This window comes from Monodon monoceros, unplaced genomic scaffold (assembly GCF_005190385.1).
Source record: "Monodon monoceros isolate NGI ecotype Baffin Bay Population unplaced genomic scaffold, NGI_Narwhal_1 Super_Scaffold_9, whole genome shotgun sequence".
Classification (NCBI taxonomy): Eukaryota; Metazoa; Chordata; class Mammalia; order Artiodactyla; family Monodontidae; genus Monodon; species Monodon monoceros.
Window position 1 is genome coordinate 24,467,156 of NW_021703786.1, and position 22,320 is coordinate 24,489,475.

Below are 22,320 nucleotides of genomic sequence, written 5' to 3' on the forward strand. Positions count from 1 at the left end.
GATTTGATATGACATTGTCTTCATACCTTTCTTTGCTTCTTTAATTACGGTTTCCTTTAGGTCTTTGAACATATTTATAATGGTTACTTTGAGGTCTTTGTTAAATCAGACACCGTGATGTTCTCACTAGAAGTTTCTGGGCCTTCTTTTTATTCGGTGTCTGGGTAATGCTTTCTTGTTTCTTTGCATGTCTCCTAATTTTTGTTGGAAACTGGACATATTAGATAATATATTATAGTAACTCTGGGTACTGGTCCCCCCCACTCCGACTAGGCTTGTTATTATTATTGACTTGTTTGCTTGTATATTGACTGGTTAGATAATTTTAGTAAAGTCTGCTCCCCTGCCCTTGCAGTGTGAAACCTCTAATGATCTCTCTCAGGAATACAGCGCTGGGTGTACCCACCCACAGTCACCCTGAGGTGGCAGTGGTGTGGACTGGCCTCTCTCTCTCTGACCACACCCAGCTGTCAAGCTCCACTTATTGCTGACTGCTTTACTGTTTTCAACAATACCTAAGAGCATAAATTGCTATATAAGAATAATACAAGTGAATCCATATTCCTTCAAAGGAATAGTTCTTGAGGTCATTGTTTAAAGTTTGTTCTGACACCAGGAGGGCTCTTCTCAGCTGTCTCTTACCCGTTTATGTCTAGCAAACTGGTCGTCCCACAGTTTAGCCTATATTGCCAGTGAATCTACCAATCTCCTTTACCAACTGCCTCTCACCACTGTTTTGGGTGTACCCTAGGGCTTGAACTTCACACCCTGTTGGAGATGAAGCGGGGTGGGCAGTAACCCCATGTCTCTCTCAGTATGGAACCCCCACCCCATAAACTAGGGCAAGGGCATTTGGGTCCCCAGTATTCTTGGTGATACCATTCCCAGTGTAGACAGAGAGTCCATCCCAGCATGGGGGCTGAGTGGGAGAAGGGAGCCCCACTTTCCAACTGCACTTGCCTAGGACTCAGCCTCAGCAACAGGTACCTGGAGTCAGGATGAGAAATGCTGATGCCCTATCTCTCCCAGAAAAATAGCTTTCTGACGGGCCTAGCAGAAGAGGGAACCCTGTATTTTTGGCTGTACCTGTCTGGGGTGGAGTTTCCTTCTTGGGGGAGGGAAGGAGCAGGTCTTGGCTCACATACCTAGACCCTCACTATTACTAAGTTTTAGTAGATTTTCTTGAATAAATATTTTTTTCATTTGCTGTGTGTTAGGGCCATTTCCAGAGACTGTAAATGGTTGGGGTTTTTAAAAATAATTTTTAAAAAATTATTTTAAAAATAATTTTTTAAAATTAAATTATTAAAAAATTATTTTTACCAGTTTTGCTGGCAAGCAGTCTGTGGAACTTGTGCTGTCAGGCCAGCTCCAATCAAAATTTCTTTTGGTTCTATTTTATCTCCTTTGTTGGCTTATTAGCTATAATTCCTTTATTGCCTTGTTAGTGGTTGATTTGGAGTTTACAGAATATACTGTCAACTTACCAATTCCGCCCCTCAAATGTGTGTACAACTTCACATATAGTGTGAGAACCTCATGACAGTACATGTCCTTCTCTCCCCTCTTACCTTTTTTGCTGTTGTTGTCATGCATTCTACTTTTACATGTACCATAAACCCCACAAACGTTGGTATTAACTTAGTTTAAACAGTCAGTCATCTTTTTAAGAGATTTAAATAATAAGAAAGAAAATTACTCATTTACTCATATAGTTAGTTTTCAGTGCTCTTCATTTCTTTGTGTAGAGCCAGATTTCCGTCTTCTATGATTTTCCTTCTGCCTGGACTTTTTAAAACACTTCTTGCAGTGATGGTCTACTGGCGATGAATTCTTTTACCTTTTGTATGTCCTTATCTGGCATGTTTGAGTGTTGGCTGGTGGATCCTGTGATGAAGAAATTTCATCACAAGCTTTATTATCCTTCCTTTAGTCCCTACTTGCTGCCCCCAGAGCACCTCCCCATACAGGTGAGCTTGCCCCTTAGGTAACCTGCCTGTTCTGCTTTTGCCCACCCCCCACCCCCCGCTTCCCTTCCTTCTGTTCATCCTTCCATCTCCCTGTGTTCCGTGCAATTTCTTTCCTTTTTGGAGTGGACAGGGAGAAGAGAAGGAGGAGGCCTGAAATGGCCGTCTTCTGTATTTGTGGGAACAGCTTCTCCCAGTCCTGGTGCTGCCTCCTGAACCTGCTGTTCTTTTGCTTCACAGCGATGGAGGGAGGGACGGGCAGTCAGCTCCCCACACAGTGGCGGGTGGAGGAAAGAACACAATCCAGAAGTTCTTGCCAAGCGAGCCTCTGGACTGTGGTATTTGGGTTTCCTTCCACGTCAGGGTACAACCTCCTTCTGTCTCCTCTCGAGGTTCTTGCAGTTTTTAAATCGGAAGTTCAGAGTCTATGATCTCCTTTTGTTTCTAGTGTTGGACTTGGGTAGAGAGGGTAGACTACCAGTTTCACTGGTTCCCTGTCTTGTCCAACGCTAATAGTTTTTCACATTATCTCAGATTTTCTATTTAGGTAATCTAATCCTGAATAAATATTATAATTTTGTTTCTTTATTTCTAATTTATTCTTTATTTTTCATATATTTTGGGGGAGGGTAGAAGAACAATGTGGAATCACATTAATGAATCCTTTTATTGTGCTGGCTTAGTGGGAATGTTTGTAGTGTTTCAGTGCTAAAAGTATGACATTTACTATTGCTTTCTGATAGATACCTTTATCAAGGTAACTTGATATTTCTAATTTAGTAAGCCTTCATAAAATGAGGCATCAGGGACTTCCCTGTTGGTCCAGCGGTTAAGACTCTGCACTTCCAATGCTGGGGACGTGGGTTTGATCCCTGATGGAGATCTAAGATCCCATGTGCTGCATGGTGCAGCCAGAAAAAAAAAAAGAGGCGTCAGTGTAGAATTTATTAGATGTCTTTTAGTTATCTGTTAAGGTGACTGCCTATTTTTTTCTCCTAACATTTTTATTGTAGTAAATTATATTAGTATTTTTCTTAACAGTGAACCACTCTTGCAGTGCCAGAACTAACCAGCCATAACACTATAGTATTTTCATACAGTGCAATTATTCGGTTTTCTTAAGGATTTTTACGTCTATATACATATGGAACATTGGTCTGTAGTTTTTTGTGTGGGTTGCATGTCTGGCTCAGGGGTGAGAACAGAAGGTCTCGGACTTGCTGATGTAACTTCATGAGAGCAATAACTGTGTAGAACAATTCAGCCCACTTTTGTCTCAAGCTCCCATGTAAACTAGCCTCACAGCTTGCATTTAGATAGCAGGAAAACTGTTTACTTATTTTCACGAATAAATGTCTACTTTGACTAATTACAGATTTCTTTTTTAATACCAGTTTGTGGTTAAAAAAAAAAAAGAAAATTCAGGCATACAGAAAGGTCTGCAATGAAATGTAAAAGCTCCACGCCCTAGGAGCAACCAGTGTTTTTTAGTTCCTACTGGATTTATTTAACTCACAGTGTCAGTTGATACTTGCTATGAAAGAGGAAACATTTAGCCCACTGTAGGTTCTTCACACTTCCCTTTCTCTTTTTTCCCCCCTCAGAGTTTTGGTTTGTCATAATATATCTATATTGTCAGGGCTTATAATCTTTACATTCTGTTCTGTAACTCTTGTTGTTTTATGTACTTGACTTAGTTGATTCCAACAGCTTAAACCTTGCAAAAACAGCACTAATGGTTTTTTAAGTAAGTGTTATTCACTGCAGACCACCTAGTGGATTAGACTTGGAGGAGGAACTGAAATAAATCTGCTGCTAACCCCGTGCTGCACACTGAGGGGATTCCCAGGTGTCAGAATCTATGGAGCCTTTAAAAAATCTTCTGCTTTATTCCCTTCTACTGTATACGCATGCACCATTGTTTGGGTTTTTTTTTTTTTACTTCTCTTTTTATTTTTTTTCATTTTTTTTTTTTTTTTTTTTTTTTTTTTTTTTTTTCTGCGATACGCAGGCCTCTCACTGTTGTGGCCTCTCCCGTTGTGGAGCACAGGCTCCGGACGTGCAGGCTCAGCGGCCATGGCTCACGGGCCTAGCAGCTCCGTGGCATGTGGGATCTTCCCGGACCAGGACACGAACCTGTGTCCTCTGCATTGGCAGGCAGACTTTCAACCACTGCACCACCAGGGAAGCCCCTAATTTTCTTCTTAATTATGTTCCTTTTTAATTTCTCTTAAGTACTTCTTCAAGTAATTTTTTCATATCCAGTATGTGGATGGTAAAATATTTAGAGTATTTACATGTCTAAAAATGTCTTTATTTTGTACTTATACTCAATTGGCAGTTTGTCTGGGTATAGAATTCTAGGTGCAAAATAATTTTCCTTAGAATTTTGGAGGAGTTGCTTCATTATCTTCTGGTATCCCCTGATTCTAGTAAGAAATCTTATGTAAGTCTGATTCTTGTTATTTTAAAGGCATCTTTTCTGAAAGTGTCTAAGATTTTTCTCTTTATGTTTTGAGTTTTGAAATTTCATGATGCTGGGCCAAGTTGTGGATGTTTCTTCATTCATCCTCTGTTTCTGTAAAAATGGTTCGCTTTGCACTTTGAGCTTTAATTGTAATCTAGTGTGCTTCCAGTAGTTTGACTTTACAGTTTTCATATAAGACTTGAAAACAATATGCCTGCACACATTGCTGGAGCTGAAAGTGGAGGCGGGACAGATGGTGAGACCGTGGCTGGTGGGGTTGAAGGTAGAGGCAGGGCAGATGACGGGCTGGTGGACAGGTTCCTATAGGTTTTAGGAGTCATGTCTTTCTTTAAAAAGTAGTCCTCAACTTTGGTAGCATGTTAGAATTGCCTGGAGAGGCTTTAAGAATCCTGATGCCTGAGTCCTACCCTAAGATGTTCTCGTGTAATCGGTCTGGGGTGCAACCATGGCATGCGGCTTGTAAAAGCTTCCCAAAACATACTGAAGCGCATCCAGGGTTGAGAACCACTCCTTTAAAATCCTCAGGAATGGTGTAGCTTCACCTCCATAGTGAGCTTGGTCTTAAGGGAACCTTGTAGCTCCCGACACAGCTGAAGGTTTGAGATCCCTCTGGAATACCCCTCAGATGAGATCCAGGGGGGTGTTAGCTCGGCTATGAGATCCTGTTCGGACCCAGCGGGTGACTTGCCAAAACAAAGGCTCGCAGCTACTCAGATCCTTTATAGGTGGGTGGGTGGGTCAGTAGGGTTGTGGCATAGGATTGAAGCATTCAAGGTAGCTCTCAGGGGAGAGGTGTGAGCGGGAGAGACAGTTCTACTCTTTCTAGATGCCTCTTGTCCTCCAAGACCCCTTCTCATCTTCCCGCTTTCTCTCTGCTCTTTTCTGCTGGTGTTGGGTGGTCGGGGGACTCAGTGGGTCTCACTTGCTGATTCTTGCTTGTGCACCTTGCAAGCTCACGTGGGTCTCGCCTGAGTCTTGATCTACTCAGAGTTCACACTGCCCCCCTCGATGGCACAGCTGGGATCGGAGCTCTCTGGGGCCCGTCCTCAAACAGATTTAAGCATCTCTGAACACTGGCCCTCAAGTAAGATAGTGTGCTTCTCCACGAGGGGCTTAAGTGCATCTCCTTCCACCGAGGGCAGCCAGGGCAGGTGCCCTTCACTTTACCTTTTGCAGCTTCCTGCCAGCATTTTTTTTTTTTTTGGAAGGGGGGCAGGTAGAGGGTGGATGTTGGTGAAAATGGGCTAAGAAATAGTTGGGCTTCAGAGAACGAAGCAGAGACTTCTCTCCCAGAAACTGCTCCCCTGCCCTGCCTTGCGTTCCTCACAAACAGCAGCCAGTGCGCTCTACTTGGGAAAGCAGAAAATTGTCTAAAATATTTTAGAAAAAAATGTTGAATCAGAAATAATTTTAAAATCTTGGTCTTTTAAAAGAAGAAAGGCTTTTCCCTGCTATTTTAGAAGGTTCCTGTGGAAAGACCGTGTTCTCTGACATCGCACAGTGACCCCACGCAGAGGTGCCTTGTGGTGGGTGAGGGCAGCACATGGTCCTGCCTTCTGGTGCAGCCTCTGAGGTGCCGAGGATGGGCGACGGGGCAGGTGCTCGAGCGAGGGGACTCTGGAGCCGCTGCAGGGTTGGGTCCACTGCACCCACCCCGCGCCTCCGTTTCCTTCTTTGTGAACAGGCTGTAGCAGTAGGTGCCCGTGTGGGTGTCGGGAGGGCTTAAGACAAGCTGATGTGTGCCAGGTTCCAGAGGAGGCCACACACGGTGGGCCCTTGAGAAGTCTTAGCAGCTGTTCTGTTATTGTCTTCCTCCTCCTCCATCTCATGCATATTTTTAGTATCTTCCCCCGAATTATTTCTTGTTTTCATTATCTTTAGTCTGTTTGAAATAGAAAATTTTTTATACATCAGTTATTGTGCGACATCCATTTCAACCTGCTTCTGAAATGTGTGTAAACAAATGGTGGTTTTTGAAACTACTATGAGCAACCTTTCAAAATATTCTTTAATTAAGATGTTTCGCATCTTCCATAGTTGAACAAAAGTAATTTAAAGGCATTTTGATGACTTGCAATTGCTTGTCTAATCTCCACTTTAAAAGCAAGTTTTATCATTCATAAAACACTTTTTAAAGAGTAGATATAACTTGAGCCATATCATATTTGTATGTATTCTATAAATAATAAAAAAGTAAATTGTAACATTGTGAAGAAATGATTCTGCTGTCTCACTGAAGTTGGATAAAGCAAGCGAATTCATGGGAATCCTGTGTTACACATAATAAAACAGTTAATTTGGATTATGTCAGAAAGGACATATTTTCCTAGAACAATATTTTCTTAAATAGGAAATGTTATATCGACTATTGGATAATGTAGATCCAAAGTGTCTATTTTCAGGAGTGTTGGGTATTTAAATTGGGTTAAGATTCATTTACTATTATTTCATATCATAATAGAGCAAAACATTTCTTAATAATGTGGTCACTTGCTAAAATTGAAATAAAACACAATCCCACCCTCTTCTCTCCAAGAGTAAGGAATGTTAATATCGCACCGAGGCGGGAGTTTTTCCTGCTGTGGCCATGACAACCGACTCCCCTCACAAAGGGACAGACCTCCCCAAACATCAGGCCCTGGCACAAACATTTGACTTTTCAAGGCAATAATATTAAAGCAAATTCCTTATCTTTGCCAAACACAAGATTCATCGTGAGAAACTTTCAGCTTCCTTAGTAGATGCATTTTCCTTCATTAACCAAATTCTTGGGTTTGATATTTCCCCTTCTAAAACCCAACGCTAATAAAACCACTTTTTAAACACAGCTCCTGTTAATTTCAGTGTGTCTTTTCCCATTTTTCGTTTTGATTCCATGAGCTTTTTTCTCTGGGCCTGCCTTGCTTTGTGGTGATGATGGAGATTTACCTATAGTTGCTAATCCATCCCCAGGGGTCAGGAGCCAGGCCCCTGTCTCCCCTTGTGTGCATTTCCTTCTCTTGCTTGTTATACCTGTGGTTCTTTGAAATCTGTGAGTGTCCTGCTAACTGGTTTGGGTTGGCCAAGCTCTAGGATTAATGCTGGAAATTAAGGTGCTACCTCATGTGAAAACAGCCAAAGGCACTGCTCTAGGTCACACCCTTTGAGGCCCTGCATGAGGGCCAGGGTCCTTACTTCTGGTTGCAGTGTGGTTTGTTCCAGAAAGTGGCTGAGTAACAGGAGGGACCTGCCTTCTCTTCCTGTTCCCCTTACAGCGGAAAACTGGGGAGCACCTGGGGTGAGGCCTGGGGCAGACACTTTGCTGGTGTCCCCTGGGACCAACATTTTTCGGGTTGTCTCAGCTCTGAGTAAGAGGGATTTATTGTTTTAACTCTGCCCACACCTGTTCTGCTTTGTGCGACTTTCCTCAGTGGCACCAAATCTAAGTGTCTCTGTAATACGATTCAGGCACCAGAATTTCCTTTCTAGGGAAGGTGGGAATTGTGCCCCTCGAAGGCCCCTTGGTCCCCTCTTTTGGACTAAGTGCCTCCTCTAACCTGCCCCGCCCTCAGCATGTAGACCGAGCTTGCTGTGTGTTCATTTCTGCGCTCTGTTCCTTATTCGGAAGGCTTATCCTGGCTGCCCTCCCTTGAAAGCTGCCGGTTCTCCCCATGCTGCTCACTGCCCAGTTCATCACTTGGAACCCCATTCTCTCAATGTAAACTCGCGTCATCTCTCTGGCCCCCTCTGCCGTGGTCTCGTCTTCTCTCCATAAGCCTCCCTAGAGCTTCCCACCGTTCATTTGGCATTTAATATAGGTTGTCAGTTACCTCTCCTTCCAACTCAGGTCTAATCTCTGAAGGCAAGGATTCTAAAACATTTCTTAAGATATAATATCCATACAGAAAAGTACACCTATCATCTTTGTACAGCTCAATTAATTTTCACAAACTGAACACACCGTGCAGCCAGCACCCTGATGAAGAGCGACATCACCGGCCCAGGAGCCCCCCTCCCCAAGGGAAACCGCTTCCCTGATTTCCAGGTGCGCAGGTGAATCTGCTGCCTTTGTGCTCCGTGTGCCGTCCCCACGTGGTGCCTGCTCCCTGTGCTCGGCAGTGCAAGGGGCACCCACGCCGCGTGCGGCCACGATTGTCCATCCTCCCTGTGTATTTTCATACGCCTGGTATATTTTCCATCCCAAGAGAGGTTCTTGTGCCGATCATGTCTTGGTGAAGTAGGGTCTGTACCTCCCGGAAGAGCTGGGGGTCCCAGTATGTGCAGGAACAGTGGACACTGACAGGGCCTGTACCTCATCACTGAAATATGTGTTCAGGTAACTGCCCACGAAGTGTCCAGTCCAGTGAACTTCTACCAGCTGATCGCACGTGTGTATGTGGCCCCAACTGCCGGGTAACCATATCGTGACTTTTATCAACAGAGACTTTATAGAAAGTGTTCCTGCCAGTTCTTCTCAAGTCATTCCATTCAGGGACATTGTAATTTTGTTTTTTAAAAGTATTCCCCAGGGTTTAGCTTAGTGCTGTACTGGATAAATGTTTGCTGACTTTATTTTCCTCCTGTGAGCACATCCTGCTTTAACACTGGTACTGGGTGGACTGTCGTCTCTTATCATTATACTTACTCCATCAGTTTCTTCTAAAGAGGCCTGATTTTTTAGTTGGTGGTGCAGAATGTTCCTAGCTTTCCTACTGTGTGCATCACATTGAATTTTATGAAACAGAATCCATTGAAAATTGAATTCTAAAAGAGCTTTTCCTTTTCTTCTTTAAACAGTCGGATATTCTAAAAATCAAGCCATAGCACAGAGCTCAGGATCTTACCTTTGCTTTTTGGATTCGGTAAGTAACTCTTTGTTTTATTTAAAATGTGTGACTATATGTTTCGAATAATTAAGAGGTATTACATTTTAGTGTGGTTCTTGAAAATCATTGTTCTAATACGTTACAATCGGCCTTTAAGGTTGATAAGTTGTTGCTGTTTAATTGCTGTAGCACCTAATGAGGGAACTGATTTTTGATAAATAGGGTTACATATAAACACAAAATTGCACAGCAGAGAAACATATAAACAAAGTGAAGATAAGCTAGGAAGGTCTTGACAAATACAATGCTTAAAAGATTAATAACCTTAAATAGAAGTAACTCATGCAAGTTGGTGAGAAAACACAAAGAAAAATGAGTGGTAGATAAATAGGAAAGGACAGGAGTTGATACCCTCAGAGGTAGACATGCAAACAATGACCTTTAAAAAATGTTACATCGTTTGTGATCAAACACAAATTAAATTAACTGAGACACTACTTTTAAAAATCAAATTAACAAAGTTCTCTACAAATGTAGATACTCAGTGTTTGGAAATGCAATGTGAACTGGTAGCATTGACAGCATAATTTTGCATTTTGTATTAAGAACTTTAAAAATGCTTGTGCCCGGGCTTCCCCGGTGGCGTAGTGGTTGAGAGTGTGCCTGCCGATGCAGGGGACACGGGTTTGTGCCCCGGTCCAGGAAGATCCCACATGCCGCAGAGCGGCTGGGCCCGTGAGCCATGGCTGCTGAGCCTGCGCGTCTGGAGCCTGTGCTCCGCAACGGGAGAGGCCACAACGGTGAGAGGCCCGCGTACCGCAAAAAAAAAAAAAAAAAAAATGCTTGTGCCCTTGACCCTGAATTTCACTTCTAGGTATCCTTGAAATTCTGAAAATGATTTATGTACAAAGAGGCTTTAGTGTTATTTATAATGACGGAAAATTAGTTAATGGAAACAAGTTAATACTGGGTAGTAGATTAACAGTGAAGTGAATTGTGGTCAATCATGAGAGAATTACTGTAATGCGGATAAAGAATTTTTAATAACATGACATGATTATGATGGGTGAGGAAAGAACACATGATTGTATATGTAGTGTATACTCAACTAGAGATTTTCTTTTTAGTGACTTTAAGGCACTCTGAGAACATTTATCTGTATGCAGTCTTCCCTTGGGCTCCTCCAGGTCTGGGGGTGAGGCGCTGCTCCAGGTCTGGGGGTGCAGGGCTCCTCCAGGGTGGGGCTACACTCCTTTTGTCTGACCACTGCCCTTTGGGCTCCTTTTCCTCTACGTTTATTTGTTTTGTTTCTTTGATTTTCCATCTTTGTGGTTTTGTTTCTTCTGCTGTGTTCGGGCTCATCCTGGTGCTCGACCTCTGACCTTAAATTGGACCCCGAGCTCCTTGCTTGCAGCCCCTCCCTTCTCTGAAGTGCAATGTAAGGCAATCGTTTTCTTCTCATGACAGCTGTGGGGTGTCCCATAAGTTCTGAGCAGAAATTTTAGTTATCGTCGTTGTTTTCCAGTTTCCATGGTGATTTTTTTTCCTCTTTGTGAATTTAGGTCCCAGGGTCTCAGGGGCACAAAACTGGATGAACCCTGACCCTGGGTTCAGGACGCCTCCTCGTCACTGGTCCATGCATCCGTCTTGTTGTTTGCTTCTGTGTCCGTGACTGTGCCTGCGTGTTTATTTTGATAATGCTCGGCACCTGTGAGCCTGCTGTCCGAGGCTAACGTGAGCTCCCGGCTCCAACCTCGTTATGCTGACTTCTGCTCCTGGCAACCGCCACACGATGCCCTGTCCTCACCCCCTGCTGAGCGTTTTGGTATCTATGCAAATCTGAGAAAAATCAGTTAAAAATTCTTAGTTGTGTTTAACTTTATAAAAAGAGTACCAGGCTGTATATAATATTTTTGAACTTTTTAAACTTAAATTGTTAAGGTCCATCCATGTCGTTGCACGTCATTATAGTTCATCCTGTTGTTTTAAATTGAGGTAAAATTTATATACAGTGAAATGCAAGGTTTCAGTGTGAAAACTGTGTACAAAGTGAGCAATGTGAGGGTTTTGACACTTTTATACACCCCTATAACTAACAGCCCGGTCAGGGCGGAAGATGTTTCCGTCATCCAGAGCTGCTTCCAGACAGCGTGAGTGAAGCCACATGGTGTGACACCTGTGTTTAGCTTCCACGCCACGTCGTGGTCCCCCGTGACTGTGAGGGGTGGTGGGTCGCTCTGTGCTTTAACCCGTGGTGTGAAGCTACCGCAGTTAGTTTCTGTGCTACTGCTGGTCGACATTCGAGCAGTTGCCAGTTTGGGTTATTTTATTTTATTTTTAATTAGTTAATTTATTTGGCTGCATTGGGTCTTAGTTGCGGCATGCGGGCTCTCTGGTTGCGGCACACGGGCTTCTCTCTCTAGCTGTGGCGCACGGGCTCCAGAGCATGCGGGCTCAATAGTTGTGGCACGCAGGCTCTCTAGTTGTGGCACACAGGCTCTAGAGCGCGCAGGCTTGGGTTGCCCCACGGCATGTGGGATCTTAGTTCCCTGACCAGGGATTGGACCCACTTCCCCTGCATTGGAAGGCGGATTCTTAATCACTAGACCACTAGGGAAGTCCCCTGTTATTTCAATAAAAGTGCCATAAACATCCTGATGTAAGTCTTTCTGTGAGTGTGTGTTTCCCTTTCTCTTGGGAAGATACCGAGGGGCGGAGTTGAGGAATCGCAGGTGAAGGGACCTGGCGGGCGCAGTATGGCCGCTCTGTGTCCCTCCACCTTCTCCCAACATTGATGGGTCAGCCTTGGTTTCAACCATTCTAGCAGATGTGAAGTGCGTCTCCTTTGTTTTCATTTACATTCCCTGATGGCTAGTGATGTTGAGCACCTTCTCATCGGTTTATGGGCAATTCATAAATCCTCTTTTGTGAGATGTCCAAATCTTTGCCTATTTTTTAAAAAATGGGTTGTTTGTCTTATTCGTGAGTTGTGAATGTTTGTTGTGTATTCTGGATACAAGTCCTTTGTCAGATGTGTGTTCTGAGTATTTTCTCCCTGTCTGTGGCTTGCCTTTTCATTTTTTAATGGTGTCTTCTGATGAGCAGAAGTTTAAGTCTTGATGAAGTTCAAATTATTGATTTTTCTCTTTTATAGTTAAATTTTTTTTTTCTGAGAAGTTTCTGCTTGCCCTAAAAGAGTTATTCTCTTGTTTTCTTACTTTTATGTTTAGACCCATTATCCACCTTGTGTTCATTTCTGTGTCTCATGTGGTAGGAAGCAGGCGTTAATTTTTTCATATGAATATTAAGTTGCACCAATGTTGAAGAGACTTTCTTTTCTCAATTGAATTGCCTCCGTGCTTTGTTGAGAATCAATTGGCCATGTCAGTGTAGGTTTATTTCCAGACTTTCTGTTCCATTCTGTTTCTCTATTGTCTGCAGCTCATTCATTCGTCTGCTGTACAACATTCCACTGGGCAAACACACTGCGTGTATTCACCCATATGCTCCTACTGACGGGCACCTGGGCCGCTTCCACGCTCTTGCCCTTGTGAATAGCTGCTGTGGACGTTCTTGCACGCACCCCCTGTTGTACACGTATGAGAGTTCCTCTTGTGTTCACACCCAGAAGTGAGCGTCCAAGACTCAGGGGATGAGCGGGTTCGTCTGTGGGAGAGGAGCTGTGCTGCTGTCATGTGGCTGGAGACGTCCATCCCTTCTGGCAGGTCATTGTGGGTCCCGAGCCTCCCCAGCACTGGGTGTCCTCAGGCTCTTAAATCTTGTCCAGCAGGTGGGAGCAGAGTGGAGCCCCTCTGTGCTTTGATTTGTGCCCCCTGATCTCGAGCTGTGGTCAGCCTCACTCCACGTCAGTTGGCCATATGAGTTTCCTCTTTTCGTGACACGTGTTTACATCTTTTTGCCCATTTTCCTTTTTCCAACTTTGAGAAGAGTGGCAGGGATAGTACCAAAAACTCTGTTTTGAAGGCCAGCATTGCACCCATCAGCCCGGAGCACTTCCGTGTGTGTTTCCTGTAAAGAAGAACGTCTCCTCCAACCCAGAGCAGGAATGTCTCGCCGACAGGTGGCTGATACTAGTGCTCACCTCATTCACGTTTCACCCAAGGGCCCCAGAACCCATGTTGCCTTTACCTGGGAGTCTTTCATCTCCTCCTCTGGAGCATTCCACAGCACCTCCCTGACTTTCTTCATCTTGATGTTTTCGAAGATTCCCAGGCACTTTTGTAGAATGCCCTTAAAACTGAGTAACGGTGTTGGGCCAAGTGTCTCTGTCCAGAAATCTCAGAAGGGGTGCTGCCTTCTCCTCACTGTCTCCTTGGGTGCCTGTGATTTTGATTTGCCCCAACCCTGACGATGCCCTCTGGTCACTTGATGAAGGAGGCGTTCCCCGTCTGGGAACGGGGTGTGAGGATGGTGGCAGGGTCTGCGGGGAACAGGCCTTGGCCCCTGAGTGTGTACTTGTGGGAAGAAGATGGCTGTGGTCTCCAGTGAAGGCTGGGTGCGAGTGTGCCCGCTGTGTTCTGTCTCAGCACGGGAGTGATGCCAGCGCTGCACAACCACAGATGGCGCATCAAAATGGACCATTTCTGCATGAAGAATGGGTTCATGAGGCCCCTTTGCTGGGGCATCGAGGTTGCATTTTGACTTGTTAGCCACCTGGGATGCAGTCTGGTGCCCGTGTTTGGATTCAGAACACATTTCACTAGGAGTGACAACATCAGGGGAGACCAGCTCCCATGCTGCTCCTGGGACTGGAGTTCATTCATTCAGCAAATCGGTACCTGGATGTGCCAGGTGCAGCAGCGGGTGCGAGGGATACAGCAGCAAACAGACAGACAGAGACAGCGAAAGCCAGAGCTCAGGTGACTTCAGGCCCTGTGCCTCTGCTGCTTCCCTAGCCTCCCCTGAGAGCGGCCGCTTCACCTCCTGCAGCCCACGCCCTCGGGCCCTGCCCTTTCTCTCTCTCATGCACCTGCCTTACCCACCACACCATCCCCTCCGGCTTCTCAGTGATGCTCTCACCCCTCTGTGCAGTGGTGGGGCCTGCCTGCGCCTGGGATTTCCCACCCCCAGCACTTAGATCTGCACACGGCATTTATCGCCTTCAATACTGCGTTCTTTATTATCGTCATTGTCTGCCTTCCCTGATAGAATGCCAGCTGCACACAGGAGGGAATAGGCCCTGTTTTATCACTGATGTTTCTGAAGCACCTGGAACTTGGCAAATAGTAGGTATTAATAGATACTTGTTAAATGAATGAGTGGAGTTCGGGTTTATGTGTTCAATTTAAATGGTTCCGTTAGACTGAATTAGATACTTCTGTATACTTATCTTGGAACCCAGCCATCCTGTTGGCTGTCATTTCCATGGAGAGCAATGTTCTGAGTTTCTCAGCCTGTTTATGGATTGACTTTCAGAGCCCATCACTGTAGTGCAGCCCTTCAGAGAGTGTGCTCTTAGTAGCTGTCCTGCAGGCTGCTGCCTGGGGGCCAATAGTGCCTGTCCAGAGTGTTGGAAGGGCCTCCCGGGGTGACCTCAGTGTCACTCCTAGTCCCAGATGTGTCCAAGGATATTTGTTTTGGAGAGAAAGCAAGTCACACAAAGACCCCGATTATCTCAGAAGGTGTCTGTCAGCAGTGTTTCGGGTGAGCAGGAGGTCGACACCCGTCCCCTGTGGGAAGTTGAAGTCCGCAGAGACAGTCCCTCCAAGCCCAGGAGGCAAAGCAGAAAGCTCAGGGACACAGGGATTTGCCCCAGAAGAAACCCATGCAGAGTGGGGCTGGCGCCTCCCACAAGGGCCTGCGGGGCTCTGGCCTATGGCCTTCAGACAGAGGACCCACGCTGTGTGATCTGGGCACCATCATCAGGAAATAAATTCTACTTAGAAGGGGGTGTCTGTGGCCTTTCCTAAAAATGTGTTTTGCATTTGCTTATGTCGTCTTTGATTTCTTTCATCAGCATTTTGTGGTTTTTGGATACAGATCACGTACATATTTTGTTAAGTTTGCACCAACATACTTCATTTTCTTTGGAGCAGTTGTTTGTGGACATAATATCTCTAATTTCTGTGTTCGTTGTTAGTATACAGATATGTGATTATTCCATGTGTTGATCTTGTAGAACTCACTGGCTCTAGGTTTTTAGATTAGATTCCTGAGGGTTTTCTAGGTGGACAATCACATCATCCGCAAATGGGAGCAGTTCTATTTCTTCTTCTCTCATCTGGAGGCCTTTTATTTGCCTTTCTTGCCTTATTGCTCTGGCTGGAACTTCCATGCACATGGAGCAGACATCTTCACTTCCTCCTGACCTGGGAGGAAGCAGTAGCTTTTCACGTTGTGTGTCATCCTCTGTTCCTCACTCGCTGAGAATTTTTATCGTGGACAGGTGTTGGATTTTGTTGCATGCTTTTTCTGTGTCAGTTGGAACTTATTGGTTTTTAAAATATGTTTTTTACCGAAGATTTATAAGATTTTTTCCATCTTCTTGGAATTTGGGAATTTCTCTGTGTGTGTCAGGAATCATTTCTGGAACGTGGCGAGCTCTTCCAAAGTACAGACTCAAGGTTTTTTCCAATGAGATGAATTTTTCTATATTGGCTCTTAATTTCTTTCTCTTAGCTTGTTTTCTTCTTTTGGCTTCTCGTGTTTGAATGTTGGGTCTTACAGTTTGCTCACTTCCCTTTTGATTTCTGTTTCTCTGTAACTTTGAATATTATAGTTCGACCTTCCAGTTCATTTACTCAGTTGTGGGCTGTGACCACCCCTTTCGTCTTCGCCATTGCTGTTAGAAGTTAGATGTTATGCTTTCCATTCCTCCGTGTTCTAGGACACCTTTGAGAGCTCCTCTTTTCTGTCCTCTCCTCCGGCAGCTCTAGAGAGCTGCCACTTCGCTCTGTGTCCTGGGTCCTCGTAAGCGCATTAATGGTTGATTTTGTTTGTTTATGACTCTCTGCACCCTTGGAGGCCAGGCCACACCATCCGGGGGCTGTGGCAGCAGGCGTGCCAGGAGGTGTGGGGTCTCCACTCCTGGGACTGAGCCCTTTTATCCACGGGTGGGTGGCCTCTGCTGGGTCTGGGAGAGACCTGCTTCCTGGTGTCCTGGGTTTCTGACCTGTTCAAAACCCAGTTCTTTCCCAGCCTCAGGGGTGAAGAGAAACTTAATCACCTGGCTACCCCTTTCCCCAGTCCTCCCGGCAGATCTGCTGACCTTCCTGGTGCGCCTGGGCACCCCAGCCCTCCCCAGGGTGTCTGTGGACCTGTAGGCTCCTGGAGCATGCATTCGGTCTTGGGGCTGCTGGCTGCTCTCCCCTCAAGCTCCTGTGCAGTTGTGGCCTTTTGCTGCCCTCTGGGCTGGCAGATGTGTTCAGTGTTGGAGGGTATCAAGCACGAGGTCTCGGCCCCGTGTTTGCAGCACTGTGGTCACCTCCCCACTCCCTCTCTCAGCAGCACCGCATCTGCTTGCCTGGCTGCAGAAGGTGGCTTAGGCCATGCTGACTGTCAGAGGGCAGCGGGGGCCTCCCTCACCACATCCAGGACAGGAGGCTCAGCCCGGGTCTTCCGTGTTCCAGGAGTGTTATCAACACACTTAGATTTGCCAAAGTCATCTTCGTTTCATGGTGGGGTCAGCTTCCTGGACTGTCCCCACTTTTCCCTCCAAGCAGGCGTTTATACCCAGTAGGTTTTATCGTCCCGTGAAGTGTGCTCCACTGAGGCCATGGAGGCTGTGAGCTCGCCCTCCCACCCACGCCTGCCGTCCGTCTTGGGCCCTGGAACAGTGTTCTGCTACAGTGCAGAGAAGCAGCACAGCACCTCCGATGGCGTCTGTGTTTAAGTTAGAAACGGGGGTGCCCACCTGGAAGATAGCCTGGCACGGCAGCAGTTCCTAAGCTGGCTGCAGGAAGATCCACGTGAAGGGTGATCTCTCTAAGATATGACGCTACATGCTAGCAGGGATCTGTTGAATCCACTGGGCTTTTCTCTTGAGTTTCCCAGCTTCCAGCTGTTGGGGCTAGTGGAGGACGCGGTGCTGGGGGAACAGAGGAGGCTGCCCTTGCTGGGTGCCCGCGGGCTGCCTGCCCAGGCCCCAGAGGAGTCTCCTTCCTGACAACTGGGAGACCTGCTCGGCCACCTGGACACGCGGGGGGAGGTCTCGCTCTCAGGCGGGACTGTCCTGGACCTTCGTGTTCCTGGCTCTTGTACACCCTACCCTGACCCCGTTCACCTTCGGGTCTAAAAGGAAGCGTGGGACAGAGCAGGGTCCTGCCTGGGTCAGGCCTGAGTCCTCCCCATGCCATGCCCACCGCAGTCTGGCTTTTTTTCTCTGTGAGATCAGAGAAGGAACCAGCACAGAATCTGGGTGGTGGGCCGGGGAGGGGGAAGGGGGGATCTTTTAAGTAACTGATTTGCAGGTGACTGAAAAAGTGATTTCGGCCTCTTTTGCCATTAAACATTTTTTCCAAACTACTGGTAAGTTGAAGCATTGACTGATGTAGATATTAGCGGTTTGTGTTTCTATTTCCCCTCCAATTCTTCCCTGCGCGTGTGGGGAGGGGGTGGAATGTTGAGACAGCAGGAAGAGGATTGAGTGCCTCCCGCCACGTCCCTCCTGGGAGTGGAACACGAGACCACGCACTTTACTTTGAGGGTTTTTGAGAGCAAAGCATTTGACCACAGGGCATGGTGGTTACCACGAGGCTACTGAATAGTGTTATTTTCACTATATTTGGAATGGTGTACTGGCCAGTAACTTATTAAATGCAGATGTTGCCAGCCGAGTGAGGAAGTTTGTTTCTCCTGTCTCTGCATCGCATGCCACCTAATTTTTTAAAACTTTACTGAAGTATAGTTGATTTACAATGTTGTGTTAATTTCTGCTGAACAGCAAAGTGAGTCAGTTATACATATTTATATTCTTTTCCATATTCTTTTCCAGTATGGTTTATCACAGCATATTGAATATTGTTCCCTGTGGCCACCTGATTTTTATGTTTGACTTGTCAATTTTAGCATGGGATCATTCAGAAAAGAATATTGGTATCAGCTACAACTTTAGAAAACAGTTGAGAGATGTGGTGCGTTCAGGTCTGGAACAGGTGGAGGCTGCTGCTTTTCCAGGCGTGTCGCCTAGAAATTTCAGCTCCGCGGATAAGTACTGTTGCCCCCCAAAGCAGGAGACAAGTTGCTTGGAAGCCCCAGGAGAGGTGCAACCAGGCCGGGAGGAACCAGAGCATGGGGCACTGGGGACCCTCCAGGTCCCTTCTCCCTGCCAGCCTCGTTGTCCCTGAGTCCTCACCCCTGTCTTATAGCTGCTGGTGGGCAGGAGGTTGTGTGTTTTCATGTGAATATGTGAATTGAGATGAACTTCAGTTGTTTTAAAATCAAAGGCAATTTTGCCACGTTTTAAAGTTATACTTTTCCTTCTGTCTTCAACAGCGTAACATGGTAAACAAACACTCCCCCTCCCTTAAAATAAATAATTGACAGGAAATTCAAAGTTTTCTGTAGAAATTCTTTTACAGACTTTATCGACTAATTTGAGTGTGTTGATGCCGCTGTGTGGTACAGGGGGGTTGGTAGGTGGCAGGGTGCTCTTAGCTGGATTCACTAAGAAGCTGTGTTGCAGACTTCCGGTCCTGAAAGCCCGGAGGTTTGTTGCCTGCAGGGGCCACGCTGGGAGCAGCAGTCAGGATGGCCAGCCCTGCCTGCCTCTCCTTCTCCGAACACACCATTCACTTTCCTTTCTGCTCTCCCCCACCTTTTCTTTCCTGAGAAAAAAATTATGGGCTTATGTTTCAGACCCAAGGCCTGGAGGGTATCAGCTGGCTCAGGAACAGGGCCATGTGATTTTAGTGGTGCCTCTTCCCAAGGAGGCTCAAGAAACAGGTGATGACCTTAATTTAATGAGGTGGAGGAATGGGCGACCCCTTACTTGATGGCAGCTGCCAATCGGTAAATATCCGTGTGTGTAGACTCCTCTACTCCTGTTCTTTTTTTTTTTCTGCGGTACGCGGGCCTCTCACTGTTGTGGCCTCTCCCGTTGCGGAGCACAGGCTCCGGACGCGCAGGCTCAGCGGCCATGGCTCACGGGCCCAGCTGCTCTGCGGCATGTGGGATCTTCCCGGACCGGGGCACGAACCCATGTCCCCTGCATCGGCAGGCGGACTCTCAACCACTGCGCCACCAGGGAAGCCCTACTCCGGTTCTTTGAAAGAAGAAATAGTCCTTATTCTTAACACTCATGTTCAGAAAGATTTTCCTTGAACAGAGGAAAGACAGAAAATAGTTGAAGACAGACCTGAGACGTCTCGGCACCGTAGCTACTCACACTCCCTCGAGGCCAGTCCCTCGGCACACCACACGCTCTTGTTTTTGTCAGCACCATAACCTGTTGTGCCTGGAAAGCTCTGCTCTTGCTAAGTGCCACTAAACTTGATTTTTTTAAAAAAATGATGCCTCAGACAGTAGTGAGCTTTTGAGATATTTTTTATTTGTACAGAGTGCTTTCATTTTAAGGCTTAGGAAAGGGGGATGACCCGGGTGTTTGCTCAGCTGCTCCTTCCCAGCACTGGTTCCGAAACTGCTGGCCAGGGAGAGAGCTTGCTGGAGACGGAGATTGGGGGCCCGCTGCTGCAGGCACTCACACTCCCGGGCTCTCCGACAGACTCAGCTTTAATGAGCTCCAAAGTGGTTCTTTGGCGGCCAGCGTGGGCTGTGTGGGCCTTGGGTGGCCTCCACCTAAGAACTTGCATTTTCCCACGTTCTGGTTCTCAGGTAGGTCAGTGCTGGACCGTGTTGTCCCAGGTACTCCATCCATGGTGTTCTCGAGGTCCTAGCGGTCATCTTGTCCATTGCGGAATCTGACTCTTACTGCTCATTTTGCTGTCCCTCTCTGTCTTACCAAACTGCGGGGGCTGTGAGAGCAGAGGGCTCTGTCTCCTGCACAGGGTGTCCTGGGCCCCGGTGGGCACTACGTCGGAGCTGCCTGCCCTGCAGAGCCCACAGCCAGGGTGGGCTTGCAGAGAAGAGGAGGCAGAATTGTAAGGAAAGATGGTGTGGATTCCACCCCGGAGAGGGCGCGGCTCACTCTGCATGCATGTGCTCCGGGTGCACCCCAGTCCGGCTCAGGACCAGAACCAGGACCAGGGCCAGTGCCGGGCGTGTCCTCCCACCGAGACTCCCTCCGCCCCCCTTCCTGCCAATCTCTTGCTGGTGGGAGGGAATTCTTGTCTTCTCTCCTAACTGAAGGTAATTCCTTCCTCCACTCCCCCAGGACAGAGCAAGTGGCAGGGGCGGGGCTCCAGGAAGAAAGGGGTGGAGCTGGGGCAGAGCAAGAAGCAGTGGTGGGGCGTTGGCAGCACTTGGGTTCTGGGTTCTGTGGGAAGTGCTGTCAGCAGAGGAAAATGCACGACTTGAATTTGTGCGTATATGGTAAAATTGCACGTTTGATTCTAAGTTATTTTTGTATTCTTCTTATGCTATAATTATAGCTGTAGAAAAATTATATATGTGTATAGATAGGGACTAGAAGGGAACTTAGAACGGTGAAAATAGCACGTTCTGAGGACGATGATGTCGTGTAATGTATAATACTGAACATTTCTGGTATTTCTGCTATGGAGCTTGTTCAGTAAACCCAGAATTATAATATTTTCAAAAAGCATCATGGAGTGAAGTCAGATTAAGTTTTTTCTAAATACTGAGTTTACTTTATTAGAGACATTATACTTTAAAAATCCACTTGACTGGGATATCACTTACATATAATAAAGTACACTCATTTAAGTGTACACTCAATGAGTTTGAGAAATGTATAAAAACCATCTCAGTCAAGTTTAGAACGTTTCCATTGCCCCAAACGGTTTCCACATGCCTCTTTACAATCATTCCCCCACTCCCTGAAGCAACTACACGTGTAATTTCTTTAGGTTAGTAATCTAATTATCTGTTCTTTCGACAGACTAGATTTTCCCCCGTTCTAGAACCTCACATAAATGGAATCGTACAGTATATATTCTTGTGGTTGGCTTCTTTTGCTCATCGTATGTTTTTGAGATTTACCCGTGTTGTTGCTTATACCAGTAACTCAGTTTTTTTATTGCTGAGTAGTGTACTCAAATGCGTGGATAAACCGAAACTGTGTATTTATATAGCCATCCGTTGATGGACATTTGGATTGCTTTCCAGGATTTGGCTATTATGAGTAAAGATGCTGTGAAAATTTGTGTACAAGTCTTACCACAGACATTTGTGTTCGTTTCTCATGGGTAAATATCTAGAGATAGAACTGCTGGGTGCTATAATACATGTACATTTAACTTTGTGAGAAACTTCAAAACTGTCTTGCAAAGAGACTGAGCCATTTTACACTCCCCCCCAGCAATTTGCGAGAGTTCCAGTGGTTTTGTATTGTTACAACACTTGGAATCATCTTTTAAATTTGAGCCTTTCTAGTGTGCATGTAGTTCTATCTCATTGTTTTAGCTTGCATTTCCCTGATGACTAAATATGTCGAACATTTATTCAGGTGCTCAGTGATCATGCGTATATCTTCCTGTGTGAAGTGTCTGTTCAAATCTTTTGACTATTGTTTTTATTAAGTTCTTTGTCTTAGTATTGAGTTTTTAGATATAAAAACTAAATTCTGTATGTAAGTTCTTTCTCCCAGTTTAGTTTGCCTGTTTATCTTCTTAATTTCCTAAAACCACCTTTTGATGAACAGAAGTTGTTAATTGTTATAAAGTCCATTTTCCAGTTTTTCCTTTTAAGAATTAGGCTTTCTGTGTCCCATCTAAGAACCTACGAAATTGTTTTCTACCCCAAGACTTTCTTATCTGTTTTCTCCTAGAAGTTTTATAGTTTTATCTTACACATTTAGATCTGTTATCTATTTTTAAGTTAATTTGAGGGTATGATGTAAAGTAGGGATTGAGGATCATTTTTTCCCCTATGATAACTGGTTGTTACTATCCTTTCCCTATTGAATTACCTTGGCACTTTTGTTGAAAATCAGTGACTGAAAGAAATATAGATCCATTTCATT

At 45.7% G+C, this 22,320-nt stretch overlaps 1 protein-coding gene across 6 annotated transcripts in view; it reads left to right on the forward strand.

Moving 5' to 3' along the window:
• The window catches only part of B3GNTL1 (UDP-GlcNAc:betaGal beta-1,3-N-acetylglucosaminyltransferase like 1), a 108,224-nt gene that overhangs the window by 11,057 nt on the left and 74,847 nt on the right, over positions 1-22,320 (forward strand). For all 6 annotated transcript variants that reach the window (XM_029210937.1, XM_029210939.1, XM_029210938.1 and 3 more), the window contains exon 4: positions 9,232-9,296. In XM_029210937.1, coding sequence (XP_029066770.1) covers positions 9,232-9,296 — 65 coding nt within the window. The remainder of the gene's footprint in view (positions 1-9,231; positions 9,297-22,320) is intronic.